Below are 18,643 nucleotides of genomic sequence, written 5' to 3' on the forward strand. Positions count from 1 at the left end.
AGTGATATGGTTGCGAGCGCAGTGCTTACAAGTAAAGAAACTGCTCGTTCTTTGCGCACTCACACCGATTATTTTTTAAGCATGAGAACCGGGTGCGCCTTAGAATCATGGGCATGTTAGAATCCTTATTTTTGGGTCTGAAAACTGGGTATGTGTTAGAATCCGGAGCGCGTCAGAATCGGGTAATTACGGCAATAAATGTTGGACATACAAATTGATTTTCTTAACATTTCTTTTATGATCAGGTGTTTATCAGTTTTTCTTTGTTAAAACCAGTCTGCAGCCTAGTTTTGGTGCGCTTCGCACAACCCCATGCTAAACTGCCCTCCAATTATGCTCTCAGCATGTTTGCGCTGTTTGAACAGGTCACACGGAAAGATCAAGGGATGCAATTGGAGCGTCTGCAGGAGGATTAGATTTACAGCCAGCTGTTGCCTCTTTGTGGCTTCCCAGAGAGTTCCATGGCAGATGCACTGTCGGAAGCCGATATTGTGTTTTATACCAGCTTGTCTGGGTGTGTATTCACAAGTTTGGCAGGGGCTGCTAGTGCCATGGGTGAGAGAGCTGGCAAGTTGTCAGTCAAGGACCAGCTTCTTTTCTGCCTCAAGAGGCTTCGCCTGGGGCTTCTCTATGGCCACCTAGCACGGAGTTTTTCAGTCTCAGTATCAACTTCTGGGAATGTCGTTAGGGTCATGCTGGGGTTCCTGAAGAAGGTCCTGGTGATCGTTGTCGTGTGGCTGCTAAGGAAAATTATTCGTAACAGCATGCCACAACATTGTGGGTAAAGATAAGCTAATGGGCCACAACTAGCGTGCCAGCTCATCTTATTGCAACATGCCACAATCATTCATAAACAATGGCCATGGCAAAACAACTTGCATAGTGGACTGCACCAAGGTCCACTGGCAATGGCCGAGGAAGTTGATGCTTAGTGCACAGACATTCGGCGGGTACAAGGCGCACAACACTATTAAGTTCCTTGTGGCAATAGCACCAAATGGCATTATTATGCATGCTTATAAAGCACATGGAAGTAGTGCCTCAAACAAGGTCATGATGCGTGGTTACAGCATCGAGGACTATCTTGTCCAGGGCAATGAGGTGATGGCCGATCGTGGCTTCAAGCTGGAGCCCATGATTGAGGCCTAAGGTGTTAAGCTCAGCGTGCTTGCTTTCACAAGCACTTGATATCAAATCATTTGCTGTCTTGTTCATGGTTTATATTTTACCCCAGGCAAAGCACAACTGAGCGAACAGGAGGTGACGGCAACGGTTTCCGAGTTATTTGTAAAGAGCGAAGAAAATGTTGCCGTTTTAAAACGGGAGGTTTGTAGGATTTTGGCAGAGGAGGAAATCACAGCCATGTAAAACAGAATGAAGGGCGATTCACGCTCTTGTTTTGGTTTAAAGTTTTTGGTAATAGATAACAAAATAGAGTTCCCCTTCCGAGTGGTACTTAAAGGCCGACGTACACTTCGCGCTTTCCACTTTTGCCCGCCTCCTCCTTTCCTATATGCTCTCCACTTTTTACCTTGCCCCAACTGGGCTCCCCCTCGCAGCTTAGGAGAGGGAAGCGCTAAGTGGATTATCTTCCCTGCAGAAAACCGAGGTTGTACGTCGGCCTTTAACGAGAGTGGGTCGTGGCAAAAATCGCTCGCATTATTCATTCAAGGATGTTTGGGCCATGTCGATCTGGAGGGGAGTATTGCCCTTAGGAAGTCGGTAGAACTAATAGAAAGTATTTCTCCACTGCATCAAAGCCCGTGCTTGGTGATGTGCTTGGACATCAAAGGTTTATATTATTCTTTGGATAGCATGTTGTTGCTTGAAAGGGTTAGGGAACTTTTAGAAAAATATTTAGTCTCATTTCGGTAGATGCGGTAGTGGAACTTCTGAAGTGCTATCTGAAGGCGACTGTGCTTAACTTTAATGGGAACTGTTATATGCAGCGGAAAGGCATGTGCATTGGTTTGGCAGTGGCTCCAGTGTTGACGGAGTTTTATCTCAACATTCTTGATAGGAAAATAACAGATTTTGTTAGCTCTTTGGTTGTTGATGAAGTTTTGGTTCGAAGGCTCGTTATGACATCTTGGTTTGTGCTTCGAATCAACATTCCGCTACTGAGATCCACAACTTTATTTTGACCGCTGCACCGGAATTGAAATTCACCTCCGAGTCAGCAAAAGATGGAAAGTTGCAGTTTTTAGACTTCCAACTATTGAAAAAAAAGGGTATTTGCTGGTCTTATGGGAAGGAAACTGCGAGGGGGGTTCATTCTAGATGGAGTGCTCATTCTTAACTAGTAAAAGGAGGAATAGTAAAATCACTAATTGGCAATGAAATGCACTGAAGTAATCTTGTTTTCATTGTGCCGGGAACACTTTCAGCGTACAAATCGAATGTCTACTGTCGGCAGGGTATAGTTTAGAGTTTATCATTTCAAGTGTACGTTGACAGCTTGTACGCGCATCGGGAACCTGAGAAAGTTCAAGGCAGAACCTTTGCGGCGATTCCTCATTTTTACGGTATTTCTCATAGGCTAAAAGCTTTAAAGGCAAAATTTATAGTCTAATTGTAGCAGCGACAAACACCCTTGCTGTGGTAGCAGCTGCACCACCAGTAGCTGCACCACCAGTAGCTGCACCACCAGTAGCTGCACCACCAGCAGCTGCACCACCAGGGGCTGTACTACCAGCGACAGCCATTGCCATGGAGGGGGCAGTTCCATCAAGTCCACTAAGCCCTGGAGCCACCAGCATCTCATTGGGGTCCGAACCGACATACTCCCCAACTTGTGACGAAGATTTTGAGAGGTAAGCTGTTCTTATTTACATTCCGTTTCATTTCTAAATATTTTCTTGATTCTACTGCAGCGATCAAAACACACCAGGCCCATCAGAGGGGGAGCAACAGTTCCTGGTGTTTGAGAGCTGCCTGAGGGAGCTGTCCAGCAGCTGCCAGGAGTGTTCAAGGCCCTGCAACACCACAATCACCCCCCTGGGCACAATGATCAAGGTGAAAAGCATCTGCCCCCTTAAGCACGAGCGGATATGGGACAGTCAGCCTCTCATGAACGGGAGGGCAGCTGGAAACATCCTGCTGCCCAGCAACCTGCTGTTCTCTGGTTCAAATGTCACAAGCACCTTGAGGATGCTGCGCCACATGAACGTGGAGGTCTTCAGCGATCAGACCTCCTACACGTATCAGAAGAGCCTCCTGTTCCCTGCAATCGACGAAGTGAGCAATATTTCAAAGGGTCTTAGTTGCTTTGTTTTTTTTTCTTTGTGGTGCTTAAATAGGTAGATCTAAAGGTAGGGAAAAGTGCAATCTTAGTTGAAAAATGACTAATGCACTTTAGTTTAGTAACAAATACTGCAACATAACCAGGGTTATGACTACTAAATTTTTATTTACCTGTGTATTTAGGAGGTACTGAAATCACAAATAAGCAAGTTTTCTTTTTATTATGCACACATAACCGTAACTTTGAACAGCAACAATCATTTACATAAACAGGTCTACCTGCAAGAACAACAGGATCTGGTCAGACAGCTGGAGGACCAGAATATTGACATTGACATCACCAGCGATGGGAGATTCGACTCTCCTGGGTTCTCTGCCCAGTGCCTGACCTACACTGCACATGTTCAGCAGATCAACAAGATTCTCCACTCCGTCCAAGCCCAGCTAGGAGACGTAATTAGAAACCCGATCTGAGTGAAAATATAAACACTGATTTGCTGGTCGCATAACTCAATCGAAATATGCCACACCTCTGCTTGTAGTCGGAGTGAGCCATGCCAACATGAAGGAGGGCCTCATCAAGCTGCTGGAATTCTTCAAGGAGAAATGTATGAGCACTCGGTCAAAGCTCAGCAGCTACGCAGCAAATTGAACAACCTGACCTCACATTTAGTCATTGCAACTTTCTGAAATGATATGGTGCAGGTGTCCATGTAAAATCCTTGGGCACTGACCACCACCCTGCCATACAAAAACACATGGAGGTGCCCAAGCTTGAGACCGCCCACTACTTCGACATTTGGCACATCTCCAAAAGTAAGCAATTTTGATAAGTATTGCATTTAACCAACATTTTAAGGGAAAGATGCTGCAGGTTGATCTGAGTTATTCTGTCAAATCTTAGGTGTGAAGAAAAAGCTGAACGCAGCAGGAAAACGAGCTGGATGTTAACCACTAGAAGAGGGGATGCAGGCGACCACCAAGCACATGTACTGGTCTGCCATGGCTACGGGAGGCAACAGGGAACTGCTCGTCGAGATCTGGCTGAGCATGCAGAACCACGTCATCGACAAGCACACTGGTCACGGGGGCAGCTACACGCGGTGTGTGCACAACGAAATTCTCGAAGCCACAAAAATGTGGATGGATCCCAGTAAGTTATTGCCTTCATAGCGTAGTTTGCTCTTCCTAAACCACAAACTACAGTCACTACAAGCAGATCACTGGGAACACGTGCTTCCTGAAGGACCTAGCCCAGATGTCCCCCCACGGCCAGACATCCGCCCTGGAATCCTTCCACAGCGTCCTCATTGACTTAGCTCCCAAGTCCCAGGCATTCACTCCAGAAGGCATGCATGCAAGATAATATTATGATTAAGCTGCAATTATGTTTAATCAGTTTACATATAATTATTTATCACCTGAACCTACTACAACCTGACTTAGTCCTTTCCCCCACGACTAGATATTGGTCTCGCAAAGTACAAGAAAAACGGTCGCATGACAATTATTATTGCAAACTTCATCCCTAATAAAACGTCATTTCACTGCAGGACTCGAGTGGCAATCCTGCCTTTCAATGAGAACGCTGATCGCTGCCAAGCTGAGACGCGAGAGGGCAAGCCACGCTGGGTGGTGAAAACGTCCAAAGCACGCAAGGGCCACCACACGGTTTGTCCCGCCAAGACAGCACCCACCTACAGTAGGTGTGGCATTCATTTTATGGTCATTGACTTGCTCGGTCATTTGCTAAAGTTCTAAAAAAAAACCTTCAATTCCAGGCTACGTTCACAAGCTAGTAGAGGAGGTGATCGCCATCAATAGTCGATGGCGGTGTCTTGCTACTGCGGCAAAGGCCAGCACAGAGATCTTTCCGGCGCCCATGACTACGATTTTTGCCAGGCCTTTAAAGGAGGAGTTAGTGGAAGCACGGAGGTCCCGCTTCGGCCGCGGTCTGCAGTAAGGGCACTCTTTAAACCCATATTTCATTTCCACAGCCTGAACTAAGTATATTTGTCAGTTAAAATGAGCGTCCTAGTACACCAATGACTCCACTTTCATCGGGCCTGCCAGCCTGCCATCTCATCCTCAAAGCCAGTGGCAAGTGTGGCTGCAACAAAGGGATAACCAGGTTATAAATAAGCAACCTTTTTTCTACAGAAAGGCCCCGTGCAGTACTAAGTCCACCCATTTGTCCAACAGTCTCGTGAAAGCCGGCAGTAAGTGTGGCTGCAGCAAAGGGTGAACCAGCTTATAAAGAAGCAAGTTTGTTTTTACAATACCTACACCAGGTGAGCACTACCAGGAAAGAATAGCCAATCCTGAAGCCACGGACCTGCATTAAGGACATGTATTGCTTTGCAATCATTTCGAAGTAGAATTTAACCTATTCCAACTGTTGTGTTTGGATTTCTGGACCACAAGATGCAAGCTTGGACGACTGATATCACCAGCCAGTGTGGAAGTTGGAGGACAAGGAACACCAGCTAGCAAAGCAAAACATATAAGAGGCCCCCATTTTTCAATATTAGTTAGCAAGGAGTGAGGTGTAACATTTATTTGAGAAAGTCTGGTCAGTATAATTGTCTTCAGTGCAGCTACATTAGTGAAGTAAAGATAATCAGGGCCCTATACTTACCAGTGGGCCATCATTTCATGTACTGTTCAATAATGTGACCTCAACCAAAGTGTGAAATTGACAACCAAATAGAAGGACAGGGTCTGTCATTGCACGTCAGGAATTTTCAACACTGTCACAGGAAATGAAGTTGGTTTACTGAAAGTGTAACGTATATTCAGTTGAAACATACTAACGAACATGTTCATGGCACGTTTTTTTTGATAATTGAAGCATCTAATACTCTGGCGTTGACTTTCCGTTTCATGTACTGGCAAGCTGACAAGCTGAAGAGGAGTTACCACGATTGCAGCACTGCTTGCCTGCGACTTTTCAATAACTGAGGTTTTCAGCCAGGAGGTAGACTGGTTAATGCTGAGTAGAGTTGTGTATAACTCGGATCACTAAGAGTTATTTTTAATGATACCCAAGCAGTACTGCCAGTCTACACCACGGTTTTCCCCCCATCTGAATCATTCTCTTGTGTTTCACTTTTATGTGATATCTCTCCTGTATAGACCGGAAGGTTCACTGCACTCCAGATAGTTATAAATAAATGTTGTGAATAACTTGTTTCTGTTTCACATGACTCATCAAGTGAAGGTGGAAGCGGATAGAATGAAACCTAAGAATTACCTGTAGGATTTAGTGCATCAGGCATTACCAAGAAATTGATAGAGGACATTTTGTGCCAATAAAGGAATGGTGAATTAAAATTGATCGTGCTCTGTGTGTAAATAAGAAAGTAGGACTCGATGTACAGGGTTGTCCACTGTTAGGGTGCACACACCACTGCGTGGCTGACGCTCCGGGGAGCGCCGCAGTTGGCTGCCTTGTGAATTGGGGCCGATTAGGGCGTAGAGATAGTCACTGTCTGAGCTTCCGCCGCGTCGTCTGCTACATGAACAGCCTTGCTCTGTGGCAAAGTAATTTTTTCTCGTGCGGGACACTTGCTGTGTGCCGGCTGGTTTATTTTTCTCAGAGGAATGAGCTGCGCAGAGCACTTATAGATCAAAATTTCTAAGTATCATGCGACACCAGGGATGTAAGAACAGTGCTTGCTTCGCCGCAGAACAAGGCAACTCTGCCGACAGTGCAGCAGACGACGTGGGGGAGGCTCGGCCCGTGGCTTTCCCTGAGCCTGCGCACTAATTGGCCCTAACTTGCAAGGCGCTCACCTGCGGCGCCTTCTGGAGCGCCAGCCACGCAGTACTGTGTTCACCCTAAGAGTGGACGACCCTGTAAACCACTCGTTTGTATATCTCCCCAAAGAGAAACTCGCATGACAAAGACCATGGCCAATGTTTCCAAAACAACAATCTCATTTTATAACCTTCACAACATACATGATGGATTCACATATCTTTAGTGCCTTTCAAAGATCACATGGCACTAATGACACTTTGACAATCAATGAAGGAATTTCTAACATCACCAACAATCTGTGCTATTTCATGAAGCAGAGCTGTAAAAATGCTAAAGCTACAACAGTAATCACAACAACAAAACTCGTAATAAGCAGCAAAGCTAACCAAGGGTCCAGTAATGACCCTGGGCTCACCTCAACCATCAGAATCTCTCTTTTCCCAGACACGGGCAACGCCACACAAAGCCAGGCATGGGTGGGTACTAACCCGTGGATTCCTTTTTGTCTGGCCCCTATCCTCCGGCCTGTCCGGCATGGGTGACCTTGGCCGGCATAGCCCAAGAGGGTCATTGGGGCACACAAACCCCTCTACCACGGTAAGGTGGGAATCCTCTTGGGAGGAAGAGGGAAGGGGAAAGATGGGTCGTCGGGGCAGTCAAATGCTACATCGCTTGGATATAAGGGCTAGCAAATCCGAAGGCCAAGGAATGATGAAGCAGTTGCCATCAATAAAGTACAGTTGCAATCAACTTTGTGCAGAGCACGTTCTGGACTGTTCAAGCGAAGCGTGCCAGTGCCTACAGTGGCTTTTGTGTTCAAGATGACCTGCCCAGGATCATGCATGGCTGCATGTTTTTGGGCAGTTAACGCAGAAGCAACCATAGTCACCGGTAGGATGTCACTTGAAGACTCCAGCACATGCTCTACACAGGCTTCACCGCGACTGTACGTGAATCGTCGCTCGTAGAGGGATGCCACACAAAAAGTATTTACACAATCACAAAATTTCGTATCATACAGCCCATGATAAGCAGAGTGTGTCCAATGAATCCCCAGGTGGCAGGTTCAGACCTGAGCAAGTGCAGCCCACAATAGGCGTATTGCGAAAAAGGCGCTATATAATCGAGACTGGCCGCACGTAAAAAAAAACCCAGATGGTCTAAAATAATCCACAATAGTCTGCTTGAGCATGGCATTGGTTTGATGCATAAACCCTCAAATTTACATTTATACAGAACTGCTTCTGGGGCTATGTTGTCTATATTGTACAACTGATGCCTCTGTATTCTATGTTACATATATAATGAATGTTTGTTGATAACCAGCAAATGAAATCCACAAACTGTGAAAAAAAAAAAGAAACCTTGGTGGAGCTGCGGTAAAGCGCTGGCTTACAGATTTCCAGGTGGCAGGTTCGAGACCTGCCAAAGTGGTTTGCAATATGACGGATGCTTACTGCAGAAAAAGCATTGAGTAATCGGAATTCAGCTAGCACATCAAAAGATTTCCAGTTGGTCTAAATTAATTCAATTAGCATTCAAGTGGTGATGCATATACTACATTTGGCAATAGGGAAATCAATATTGGTATGTTTATGTCATGTTATTATGAAGCGCACGCTAAACGTCTTTGAAATTTCGACACATTTGCGGATGTCTAGCAGACGTTCATGCATCTTGCGTTCACCACTTTGGCCGCTGCACGCTACAGATGCAGCCCAATGCGCTATCTATGCCTTTAGGGAGTATTCACTGGCCGACATTGCTGTGTGTGCTGCTTTTGAGCATGTGCAAACAGCCAGCTCTCACAAGTACCCATTGGCACCACCAAAACTGTCTTTCTTGGCTGACCATAAGTTACTGTCAAAGCCACAGGCACGAGAGCACAGCTTCTTCTAGCGTCTCATCAGCACGAGCATATGCGCAAATGAAGCGCCAGGCAAAGCAACATGCTTGTCAGTGATGTGATTGGACTAAGCCATTTTGGAGCACCTTTTGGAGCAGCCAAAGCAGTCCTTTGGAGCAGCAAAAGTAACTTTTGGAGCAAATATTCTTAAAAAAAAAATATTAATTTTAAGTGCTGTACAAACAAAGGGCCCTTTCTGTTGTGTTGCGTCCTGTTGTGACGTGTTGCGACTGAACTCGTGGTTTGTGTTTTTACTGCTGAGACATCCCAAAGTGTACAGTGCTGTAGGCATTGCAGAGCAATTCCGAAAAAACCACTTGCCACCGTTTTGCTGGTTCCCGACGGGCCAGATTTTCATCAAAAGTAAGCAAAAGTAAAACAATGGATAGCAAGCAAAATTTCGTATCATACAGCCCATGATAAGCAGAGTGTGTCCAATGAATCCCCAGGTGGCAGGTTCAGACCTGAGCAAGTGCAGCCCACAATAGGCGTATTGCGAAAAAGGCGCTATATAATCGAGACTGGCCGCACGTAAAAAAAAACCCAGATGGTCTAAAATAATCCACAATAGTCTGCTTGAGCATGGCATTGGTTTGATGCATAAACCCTCAAATTTACATTTATACAGAACTGCTTCTGGGGCTATGTTGTCTATATTGTACAACTGATGCCTCTGTATTCTATGTTACATATATAATGAATGTTTGTTGATAACCAGCAAATGAAATCCACAAACTGTGAAAAAAAAAAAGAAACCTTGGTGGAGCTGCGGTAAAGCGCTGGCTTACGGATTTCCAGGTGGCAGGTTCGAGACCTGCCAAAGTGGTTTGCAATATGACGGATGCTTACTGCAGAAAAAGCATTGAGTAATCGGAATTCAGCTAGCACATCAAAAGATTTCCAGTTGGTCTAAATTAATTCAATTAGCATTCAAGTGGTGATGCATATACTACATTTGGCAATAGGGAAATCAATATTGGTATGTTTATGTCATGTTATTATGAAGCGCACGCTAAACGTCTTTGAAATTTCGACACATTTGCGGATGTCTAGCAGACGTTCATGCATCTTGCGTTCACCACTTTGGCCGCTGCACGCTACAGATGCAGCCCAATGCGCTATCTATGCCTTTAGGGAGTATTCACTGGCCGACATTGCTGTGTGTGCTGCTTTTGAGCATGTGCAAACAGCCAGCTCTCACAAGTACCCATTGGCACCACCAAAACTGTCTTTCTTGGCTGACCATAAGTTACTGTCAAAGCCACAGGCACGAGAGCACAGCTTCTTCTAGCGTCTCATCAGCACGAGCATATGCGCAAATGAAGCGCCAGGCAAAGCAACATGCTTGTCAGTGATGTGATTGGACTAAGCCATTTTGGAGCACCTTTTGGAGCAGCCAAAGCAGTCCTTTGGAGCAGCAAAAGTAACTTTTGGAGCAAATATTCTTAAAAAAAAAATATTAATTTAAAGTGCTGTACAAACAAAGGGCCCTTTCTGTTGTGTTGCGTCCTGTTGTGACGTGTTGCGACTGAACTCGTGGTTTGTGTTTTTACTGCTGAGACATCCCAAAGTGTACAGTGCTGTAGGCATTGCAGAGCAATTCCGAAAAAACCACTTGCCACCGTTTTGCTGGTTCCCGACGGGCCAGATTTTCATCAAAAGTAAGCAAAAGTAAAACAATGGATAGCAAGCGTCCCGGCTGGTGCCTCTGTCATGCAATCAAGCTTGCATGCACGTGAGGGAAACTTCGGCAGGCTTGCAGTTGCAAGTGCCTCGTCGTGCAAGCGGAGACAACGGATGTTCGATCGAAACCGAAACCATGCTACTCCGCTCCGTGGCCAACTGATTCCCAAAATTGTATGCAAAATGTAACTGTCGAGAATATGACAAAAAGGTACAGCGGCGCGTACTTGCCACGCCGGCAAACAAAGTACAAGCTAAATACACACACACACACACAAAACCCGAGCACATCGATGCAACACATCGCAAGTCAGGGTCAAAAAGTTCTCGGAGCGCTTTATGCAATGACTGAACTCGAGACAAACAAGCGGGCTGTGCGGGTTCAGCGTGGAGGCATCGCCCTTCTTTGCTTTAGCTCACTTCTCTTCAACTTTCTTTCACGGCAGATTTTTCACGCACCGTGGTCCTTCTCGGAACAAAGCCTACCGAGAGAAACCTAGGTAATAAATACTTCGACACAGCAGTCTTTCAGTTAAAGAGGGATTTCTGTAGTAAAGTATGATTTAAAGAAGAACAGGAATGTTGATGAACATGCGGCTATACTTAGCTTCATTTTACAAAGCGCCAAATCTGCAGCGACGCGGGGAAGGCAACACCCGGTGTCGCGCGACCACGGTGAATGGAAGGGACCAAATACATTTTTCCCACGGTCGTTACTTTCAGGAGAGAGTGCTTTAGCTCAGAAAGTAACTCCCGCAGCGCAAAAACGTGGTTTTGTTTCACAGCATGACTGCATGGCTGGTACCCGGCACGCTAGCGTCGGAGCGTCCGCAGACACCCGCGTCTACTGCTGAAAATATAAAAAAGAAAAAAAGGACGCGAGACGAGACCCACGAGACGACCAGAGCGCGATACGCGAAACGGTAGGAAAACCATGCAAGACCGGATGGACAATTGATGCAGGGTAAGGACAGAACGAGCGGGTTGGTATAGGATAATCCAACTTGAGGAAGAAAACGAGAAAAGCGACGGCTTGCACCACATAGCACACGCATGCTCGATTACGGTACTCAGTTTAGTTTCAGTTTTGAAAGGCGACCGAAGTTGTCTTTTTGGCGCAGGCTTGGCGCAGATTATCCATATTTTGGCACAATGTAGCAGGATGTAGCAGGGTTAGCCTCTTGGCGCAGTTTGACGCAATTGGCGCAGCAATTACATCACTGGCTTGTGCCAGCAGCTTTGACAGCATTGCACAGTGGCGTAAGAGGTTAGATAGATAGATAGTCAGATGCAAAGTGGGTGAAGTAGCCAAAGAATGCTAATCACATTTAAAAAAAACTTTGAACGTAAAGACAATATGTCAAAATACAACGGCAAGTAAAAAATATCCGCAATGTGGCTATAACTTTTCTTACATCACTTTTACTGACTTCTGTCTCCGTTTATTTGATTGTTACGCTGTTGTGCTATGAAAGCTTGATCCTAATTCCTTCATTTGTTTTCCTTTTGTTGCAGATACATCCTGGCCCCTCCCTTGGAAGTTTGCACCAAAGAGGAAAAACGAGCAGGGCTCCGGTTTCTGTGGTCGGAAGGTGTGGACACTCGATTCATAGACACTTTGTTGTGCGAGACTCTGTTCCCGTACTGTGCCGAAAGTCTTTCATAGAGTTTGGCCCCTGATACACTTTCCCACCACAAAAACCGGACCACTGCACCTTGTTCCTCTTTGGTGCAAACTTCACCACAACAACGAGCAGCGATCCGATTTTTGTGGTCAGAAGGTGTACCAGGGGTCAAACTTCATCAAAGACTTTCGGCATAATACAGGAACAGTGTCTCGCACAACGGAGTGTCTACACCTTCCGACCACAAAAACCAGATCCCTGCTCGTTTTTCCTCTTTGGTGCAAACTTCCAAAAGAGGGGCCATGATCTATTTGCAACAAAAGGAAAACAAATGAAGAATTATGGTCAAACTTTCATAGCAGGACCACAACAGCATAACAATAAAATAAACGAAGACAGAAGCCAGTAAAAACAATGTTCGAAAAGTTATAGCCACATTGCAGATAATTTTTGACTTACCCTCATATGTTTGAGCCCCCAGAGTGGCTTTCAGTGACTGCCGAAAGCCAGAATACGAACTGTCGAGAAACCGGCCCCTGATGGCCTTCACCACGCAGGATGGCAGTGGTCGCCTGTTGTGCTGGCCAAGGCCCCGCCACAGGACGCACTGCCCGTAGGCGGCATAGTGGTAGCGCCTGAAACAATAACCACAATAATTTTCTGTAAGACGCAATACCACAATTTTTTAAAACTGCAGATTCTGGGCTCTACCAGCGGGTACAAAAAAGAAATTCCTGCAACGTGCCCCCGTGCCTTGAGCAGCAACCTATCTAAAAGAACCCGAGGAGCAGAGCAAGTTCTAATTGTGTCAATTATTCTCCCCACAAATTCAAGTGACATGTGTGAACATCATATTATGTTGCTAATTGAACCGCAGTAGTGTATACTCCATGTACAAGGAAGTAGCAGCGGTTATGGGGCACAAGTGCAACCATTTTTCTGTTGTAGTTCTGAATCGTGTAGAAATGGGCCATAAACCATCACAAAGAACTGTTAGGAAATGTCAATTCCAACAGACCAGATGATCAAAGACTAACATGCACAACAATATGCATGTCACAAACCCTAAAATGTGCGGCAGCACTGTTCATGCTGACTCGATTGAATGACTGCATATCTTTGTGGCAAAGCACAATCTTATAACAGCCAGAATCGGAGAAAAAAAAAAGCAGATGTTACAATAGCTTGAATTGCAGAAGTTCAATGAGAGTAATTATTGCCCCCAAGAGTGGACGAGTCATCATGTTCAGGGCACAGTAAAGCTTTGATCACATACACACTACTCATGTCACTTTCGTGATGTAAGTGCAAGCTGCGATTTCAATGCTAAGCACCCGGCTGCATATTTACTCGGGGAAGGTATACCTCACGGATGCTTCGATAGTTACTTCATATAAGTGCGGGGTGTAGTGTTTGAGGGGCTATACTGCATTAGGATATATGCGCAGGAAGGCTTACGGTACGACGACGATGGCGTGGAGGGCAGCGGCGGCCCGCGGCCAAGCGGACACGCCGAAGGAAAAAGGACACGTCCAGCCCCGACGAACGCTGCTACACTTCTTCTTTATTCACGCGCACAAGGGCGATTAAAGGAAAAGGGACACCCTGGTGGCGATTCATAAACTCAATTACAACATTTCTCCCTTCATAAAATAAAGCAAAAGGAGAGCAAAAAGAAACGAAATCTATCAGGCTACGAAAGGTATTTACAACATATCATTTTCTTCCTTCCGTAAAATAAAAAAAAGAGAGAACATGAAGAACGAAATAAATCTGGGAACCAAAACTATTTACAACACATCCTATCCCGCAACGTTTCATCATGAGCACACAGGGCACAAAAATTCATTCAGCACACACATAATCGCAGACATAGTCGTCGAGCCAAGCTGGTCGTTGCTTGGGTCGCTGCGGTCGGGCTGGGGGACGTGAAGCTGGATAGTCATTCATCAGCCCACCAAGAGGAATGAAAGAAGGTTGCTCCTGTTCGATATTGTCATGATCCGGAGTTGGTGAAGCAGATCTGGCAGAGGTTGATGCTTCGCTGTACTCGGTAGTTCCCCTCACTTCCGGTGACGACTTTGCGGGGGAGGACTGGTCCAGATGGCTTGGTCTAGGGGAACTTCGCTCTGATTCTACAGAGTGTAGACCAGGCGGAGGAGGAGCACTGGCGGACGCTTCACGACCAATCATGGAGGGTGGTTCAGTGCCGAAGACACCAGGAGGTGGAGGAATTCGTGAAACGCTGACGGGAGGAACGGCAGGGATGGGCTGAAGAGGTGCACAAGGAAACAAAGCTTCATCAGCCGCCCAGGATAATCTGTGTGATCTGTGCGAGTACGTAGGTTTGAGAGGTGTACGAGTAAATTTGTCGGAATTCCATGTTGTACCATCATCAAGTGTATACAGTGTAATCCACTTATAACGATACCAGATATAACGATATATCGCTTATAGCGATCAAATTTTTTAGATTTGTCAATTCTCCCATCGCCTATATGTAAAAATAAACCATATATAATGATAGAATTATCGGCAACATATCGGATACAACGATAGAATTCTGGCCGCCCGGAAGGTGCTTATCACGAAAAATTTGCCTGGAAATTTGAGAAAAATTAAAATACTTGAAGCGAACGACATGAAAACTAGTAAAAATATCAAAAACCGGTCGGCGTGGAAAGATCCGCTAGGTGACGCGAGGCGCCGCCCGATTTAAAAAGTTCAGCCTCATCCTTCGGAACTAAGTGCTATCGTCATCGCAATCGCTGAAGGGAGGAGAGAAAGAGCTTGCTTGGCCGCCGCCGCGCAACGCTTCCTAGTTTTCCCCCGTTTCCGCACGTTTGTACGTTCGTGAGGTAAAAATGGCGCCGACTAAGCGCAAAGCGATATCTCTGGAGGTGAAGCAGCGAATTCACCGGGATTTCCGACAAGGATTCAAGGTTGGTAGCCTCGCAAAAAGATACGAGCTGTCTCAATCAACGATTTCTACAATCATCAAGGCTGGAGATGTCTTGAAGAAGGCTGGCACCAGCGGTCACGACGACCAGCGAAAGCGGGTTAGGGATCCTTTGTACGGCGACGTTGAAGACTCCCTGTACCAGTGGTTCTTGACCACTCGCAACCGGAACGTGCCCATAAGTGGACCTATTCTTGCCGCAAAGGCGAAGAAATTTGCTTCCCTTCTGGGACGGGAAAACTTCGAACCCGGCGGAGGATGGATTCAGCGGTTCAAGGATCGCCACGGCATCGTTTATAAAAACGTCGTCGGGGAGGCTGCCTCGCTGGACGTAAATGCGAAAGACGAATGGCTGGCGACGAAATTACCCGAGCTGTTGGAGCGCTTCCAAGAAAGTGACATTTTCAACGGCGATGAAACAGCACTCTTTTATGAGATGCTGCCTACAAAGACGCACGCGCTGAAAGGTGACCCGTGCGTTGGTGGCAAACATAGCAAGGTCCGGGTGACGGTGTTTGTGTGCGCAAACATGGACGGTACCGAGCGTCTCAAGCCCTTTGTGATCGGGAAATCGAAAAGGCCTCACTGCTTTAGGAATCAATGCATTCCAGTCCGCTATCGAAATAACAAGAAAGCGTGGATGACGCGAGATCTCTTTGAGGAATGGCTCCTCGAGTTTGACGGCGCTATGGAGAAGCAGAAGAGGAAAGTGGTGCTGCTCCTCGACAACTGCAGCGCACACAACGTCAGCCCGAAGCTAACGTCCGTTGAGGTAATGTTTCTGCCTCCGAACACCACGGCAGGTCTGCAGCCCATGGATGCCGGCGTAATCGCCAATTTCAAGGCCCTCTACAGACGTCGCATGCTGGAATGGCTCATCATGAAACTAGACTGCTCAGGATTGTCTCAATACGCCGGCGGACCTCCTGACCTGAAGGTGAGCTTGTTAGAAGCGGTGCGGTTCGTGCATGGTGCGTGGTATGAGGTGAAGCAGGTTACACTCAAGAACTGTTTTAAAAAGGCAGGCTTCGTGCGCCACAACGCCACGGTCTCGGAAGAGACAAATGACTTGCTCATCGAACCTGCCGATGTGGGTGAACTTTGGGACCACATAGCAGCTTCCGAGGAGAACATCGGCGGAGCTCTCTTGGGAGACTTTTTGAACGCGGACAACGCTGCCGCTTCATGCGAGGAGTCTACTGATGAGGCCATTGCCGAGGAACAGCAATCGCGACGAAAAATCACATCGAGCGACTGCGAAAGTAGTGACGACGACGGCGGCGACGAGAACACCCCGCCTCCAATGTCTTCACAAAATGCCCTGCTCTCCATCCAGTCGCTGGTCGGTTTTGTGCACGCAAAAGGACTGCCGCCAGCGTACGCGCAACAACTGGAAGCAATGCACACGGCAATTGTCAAACTTCAGCTCAAGCAAGCGCAAATTTCCGACTTTTTTAAGCATGCTTAAATTATTTTATAGTCATTTTCGTACCTTTTAATAAAGCCTTCGGTTTTCTTTGCCTCGGCTCGCGTTGTACGACCTGATTCACTCATCGCCCGTAAGTAACTTCTCTTTGTGTTTTTTTTTTGTCGGTCCAGATATAACGATAATCGGCTATAACGATTGGATTTTGCGGTTTTCTCAATATCGTTATAAGTGGACTGCACTGTATGTAGAAGGACCAATTTTCGCAGAAATCATCTGTGGTTCAGAATACTTGTGCTGAAATTTACCATGGTGTCTTGGCTTATGGACCTTTACATACTGTCCTGTTTTAAACGATGGCACTTTTACTGCTCGCCTTGAGTCCGAGTACTTTTTCATCTTTGCTTGGTACGCCTGTACCCTTTCCGGCAGGTCGCGCTGGACAATGTGCCGAGGTAGAGGTGGATCCGGAGTTGCTCGTCCTTGGATGTGTAGGCGAGTCCGATGATTTCTTGCATGCAGCAGAAACGCCGGGGTTTCACCTGTGGCCGCATGCCGAGTGCTTCGATAAACTCCAAGGTATTCAGTGATGGCCTCTCGAAGCGGACGGCGTTGCACCATTGCCAACTGGATGACGGACTTTAGGACTCTATTGAATCTTTCAACTTGCCCATTACCTTGAGGGTGATAAAGGGAAGATTTTACGTGTTTTATGCCATTTGTCTGTAGGAACTGGTTGAACTCATGGGATGTGAATTGTGGACCGTTATCTGTGGTTATCTCGAGAGGCAGGCCCTCTCGAGAAAAAATCGATTTCAAAAAGTCAACGACTGACGCTGTCGTGACGTTGTAGAACGAAGCCACTTCCGGCCACTTGCTGTGGTAGTCCACCAAAGTAATGAAGTAACGTTCTTTTGGTGGGGCTTGCTCAAACTCTACTGGTTAGAGCCTTATTTTCTAGTCGTTAACTAAGTCAAGGATACCATGCCGAACGAGCGACCAACACTCTTCCGTATATTACAGAACCAACCAGGACGGAAAGTAGAGTTGGTGACGCCCATCACTGCTCTCAAGAGGGTATACCCCTCGGAGTTTTTCATCAAAAATGACCACAGCAAACCCACCATAACTCTCCCCAAGAACTCGCTGACTGTACCCCAGTTGCAGGCGTCGCTCACGGATGGAATTGCTCTGTCAAGAGCTAGAGTAGAACATGCTGTTTTGTTTCTCCATCACTTCGGCAAGAGCTTGGTTGGAAAGCTGACCGAAAAATGGACGTCGTTTGGCGTCGTGATAGGGGACGTGGGCGATGAGATCACACCTTGGGATCTTGTGACGATTGTCTTTTCAGAGCGGGCACCCCCTCCAGCAGTTCCTTACAACGGAACTCTCACCTCAGAGCCGGGATTGTTCGGCTTCCTGCTCTTTCTATACAGGGCATTGTCAGTCAGAGACCGAGGCACTGCCCTCTACCGTGTGAGCATCCACGCTAAGTTGGCTCAATTGATTGCATCACCTCCTTTCGAATTGTCGAAAGCGGACTTCGGAAGTGCCAGCACGGCGTATGCGGCATGGGGCACGGACCCGGCTTATACAGGGATGGTGGCAGCCATTGATATGTTCCTGTGTCGGTTCCCGGCAAACAAGTATGCATCAGTTCGTGCAGGAACCATGCCATCAAGGTACAAGGACTGTTCAGTTTTTACTTCGTTGGGACAGGTTTTATCCCTAACTGGATTGAGTGTGGCAGAGCTCTTCCGATGGATGTTCCTGGAAGGAGTGGCGACGAGGATGGGATGTGTTGTCCTCGTCGCCAGAATGTAGTGTTTGAGGAGCTATACTGCATTAGGATATATGCGCAGGAAGGCTTACGGTACGACGACGATGGCGTGGAGGGCAGCGGCGGCCCGCGGCCAAGCGGACACGCCGAAGGAAAAAGGACACGTCCAGCCCCGACGAACGCTGCTACACTTCTTCTTTATTCACGCGCACAAGGGCGATTAAAGGAAAAGGGACACCCTGGTGGCGATTCATAAAC

The 18,643-nt window shown here is 46.8% G+C and overlaps 2 protein-coding genes and 1 pseudogene across 2 annotated transcripts; all 3 read left to right on the top strand.

Moving 5' to 3' along the window:
- The first annotated feature begins 2,374 nt into the window (after nucleotides 1-2,374).
- Nucleotides 2,375-5,011, top strand: LOC115323371 (annotated as a pseudogene).
- A 10,063-nt stretch (nucleotides 5,012-15,074) lies between these two features.
- On the top strand, nucleotides 15,075-16,706 carry LOC120847877 (tigger transposable element-derived protein 6-like). Its single transcript, XM_040219795.1, has 2 exons — nucleotides 15,075-15,249; nucleotides 15,490-16,706. Exons 1-2 carry the CDS (start codon nucleotides 15,085-15,087, stop codon nucleotides 16,645-16,647), a joined length of 1,323 nt encoding a protein of 440 aa, XP_040075729.1. The 5' UTR covers nucleotides 15,075-15,084; the 3' UTR covers nucleotides 16,648-16,706.
- Nucleotides 16,707-17,589: 883 nt separating this feature from the next.
- On the top strand, nucleotides 17,590-18,429 carry LOC121832889. The gene has a single exon (XM_042291514.1). The coding sequence runs from the start codon at nucleotides 17,590-17,592 to the stop codon at nucleotides 18,427-18,429; it is 840 nt and encodes a 279-aa protein (XP_042147448.1).
- Nucleotides 18,430-18,643: the final 214 nt, after the last annotated feature.

This window comes from Ixodes scapularis, unplaced genomic scaffold (assembly GCF_016920785.2).
Source record: "Ixodes scapularis isolate PalLabHiFi unplaced genomic scaffold, ASM1692078v2 PGA_scaffold2__306_contigs__length_199485367, whole genome shotgun sequence".
In the NCBI taxonomy this organism is placed as follows: Eukaryota; Metazoa; Arthropoda; class Arachnida; order Ixodida; family Ixodidae; genus Ixodes; species Ixodes scapularis.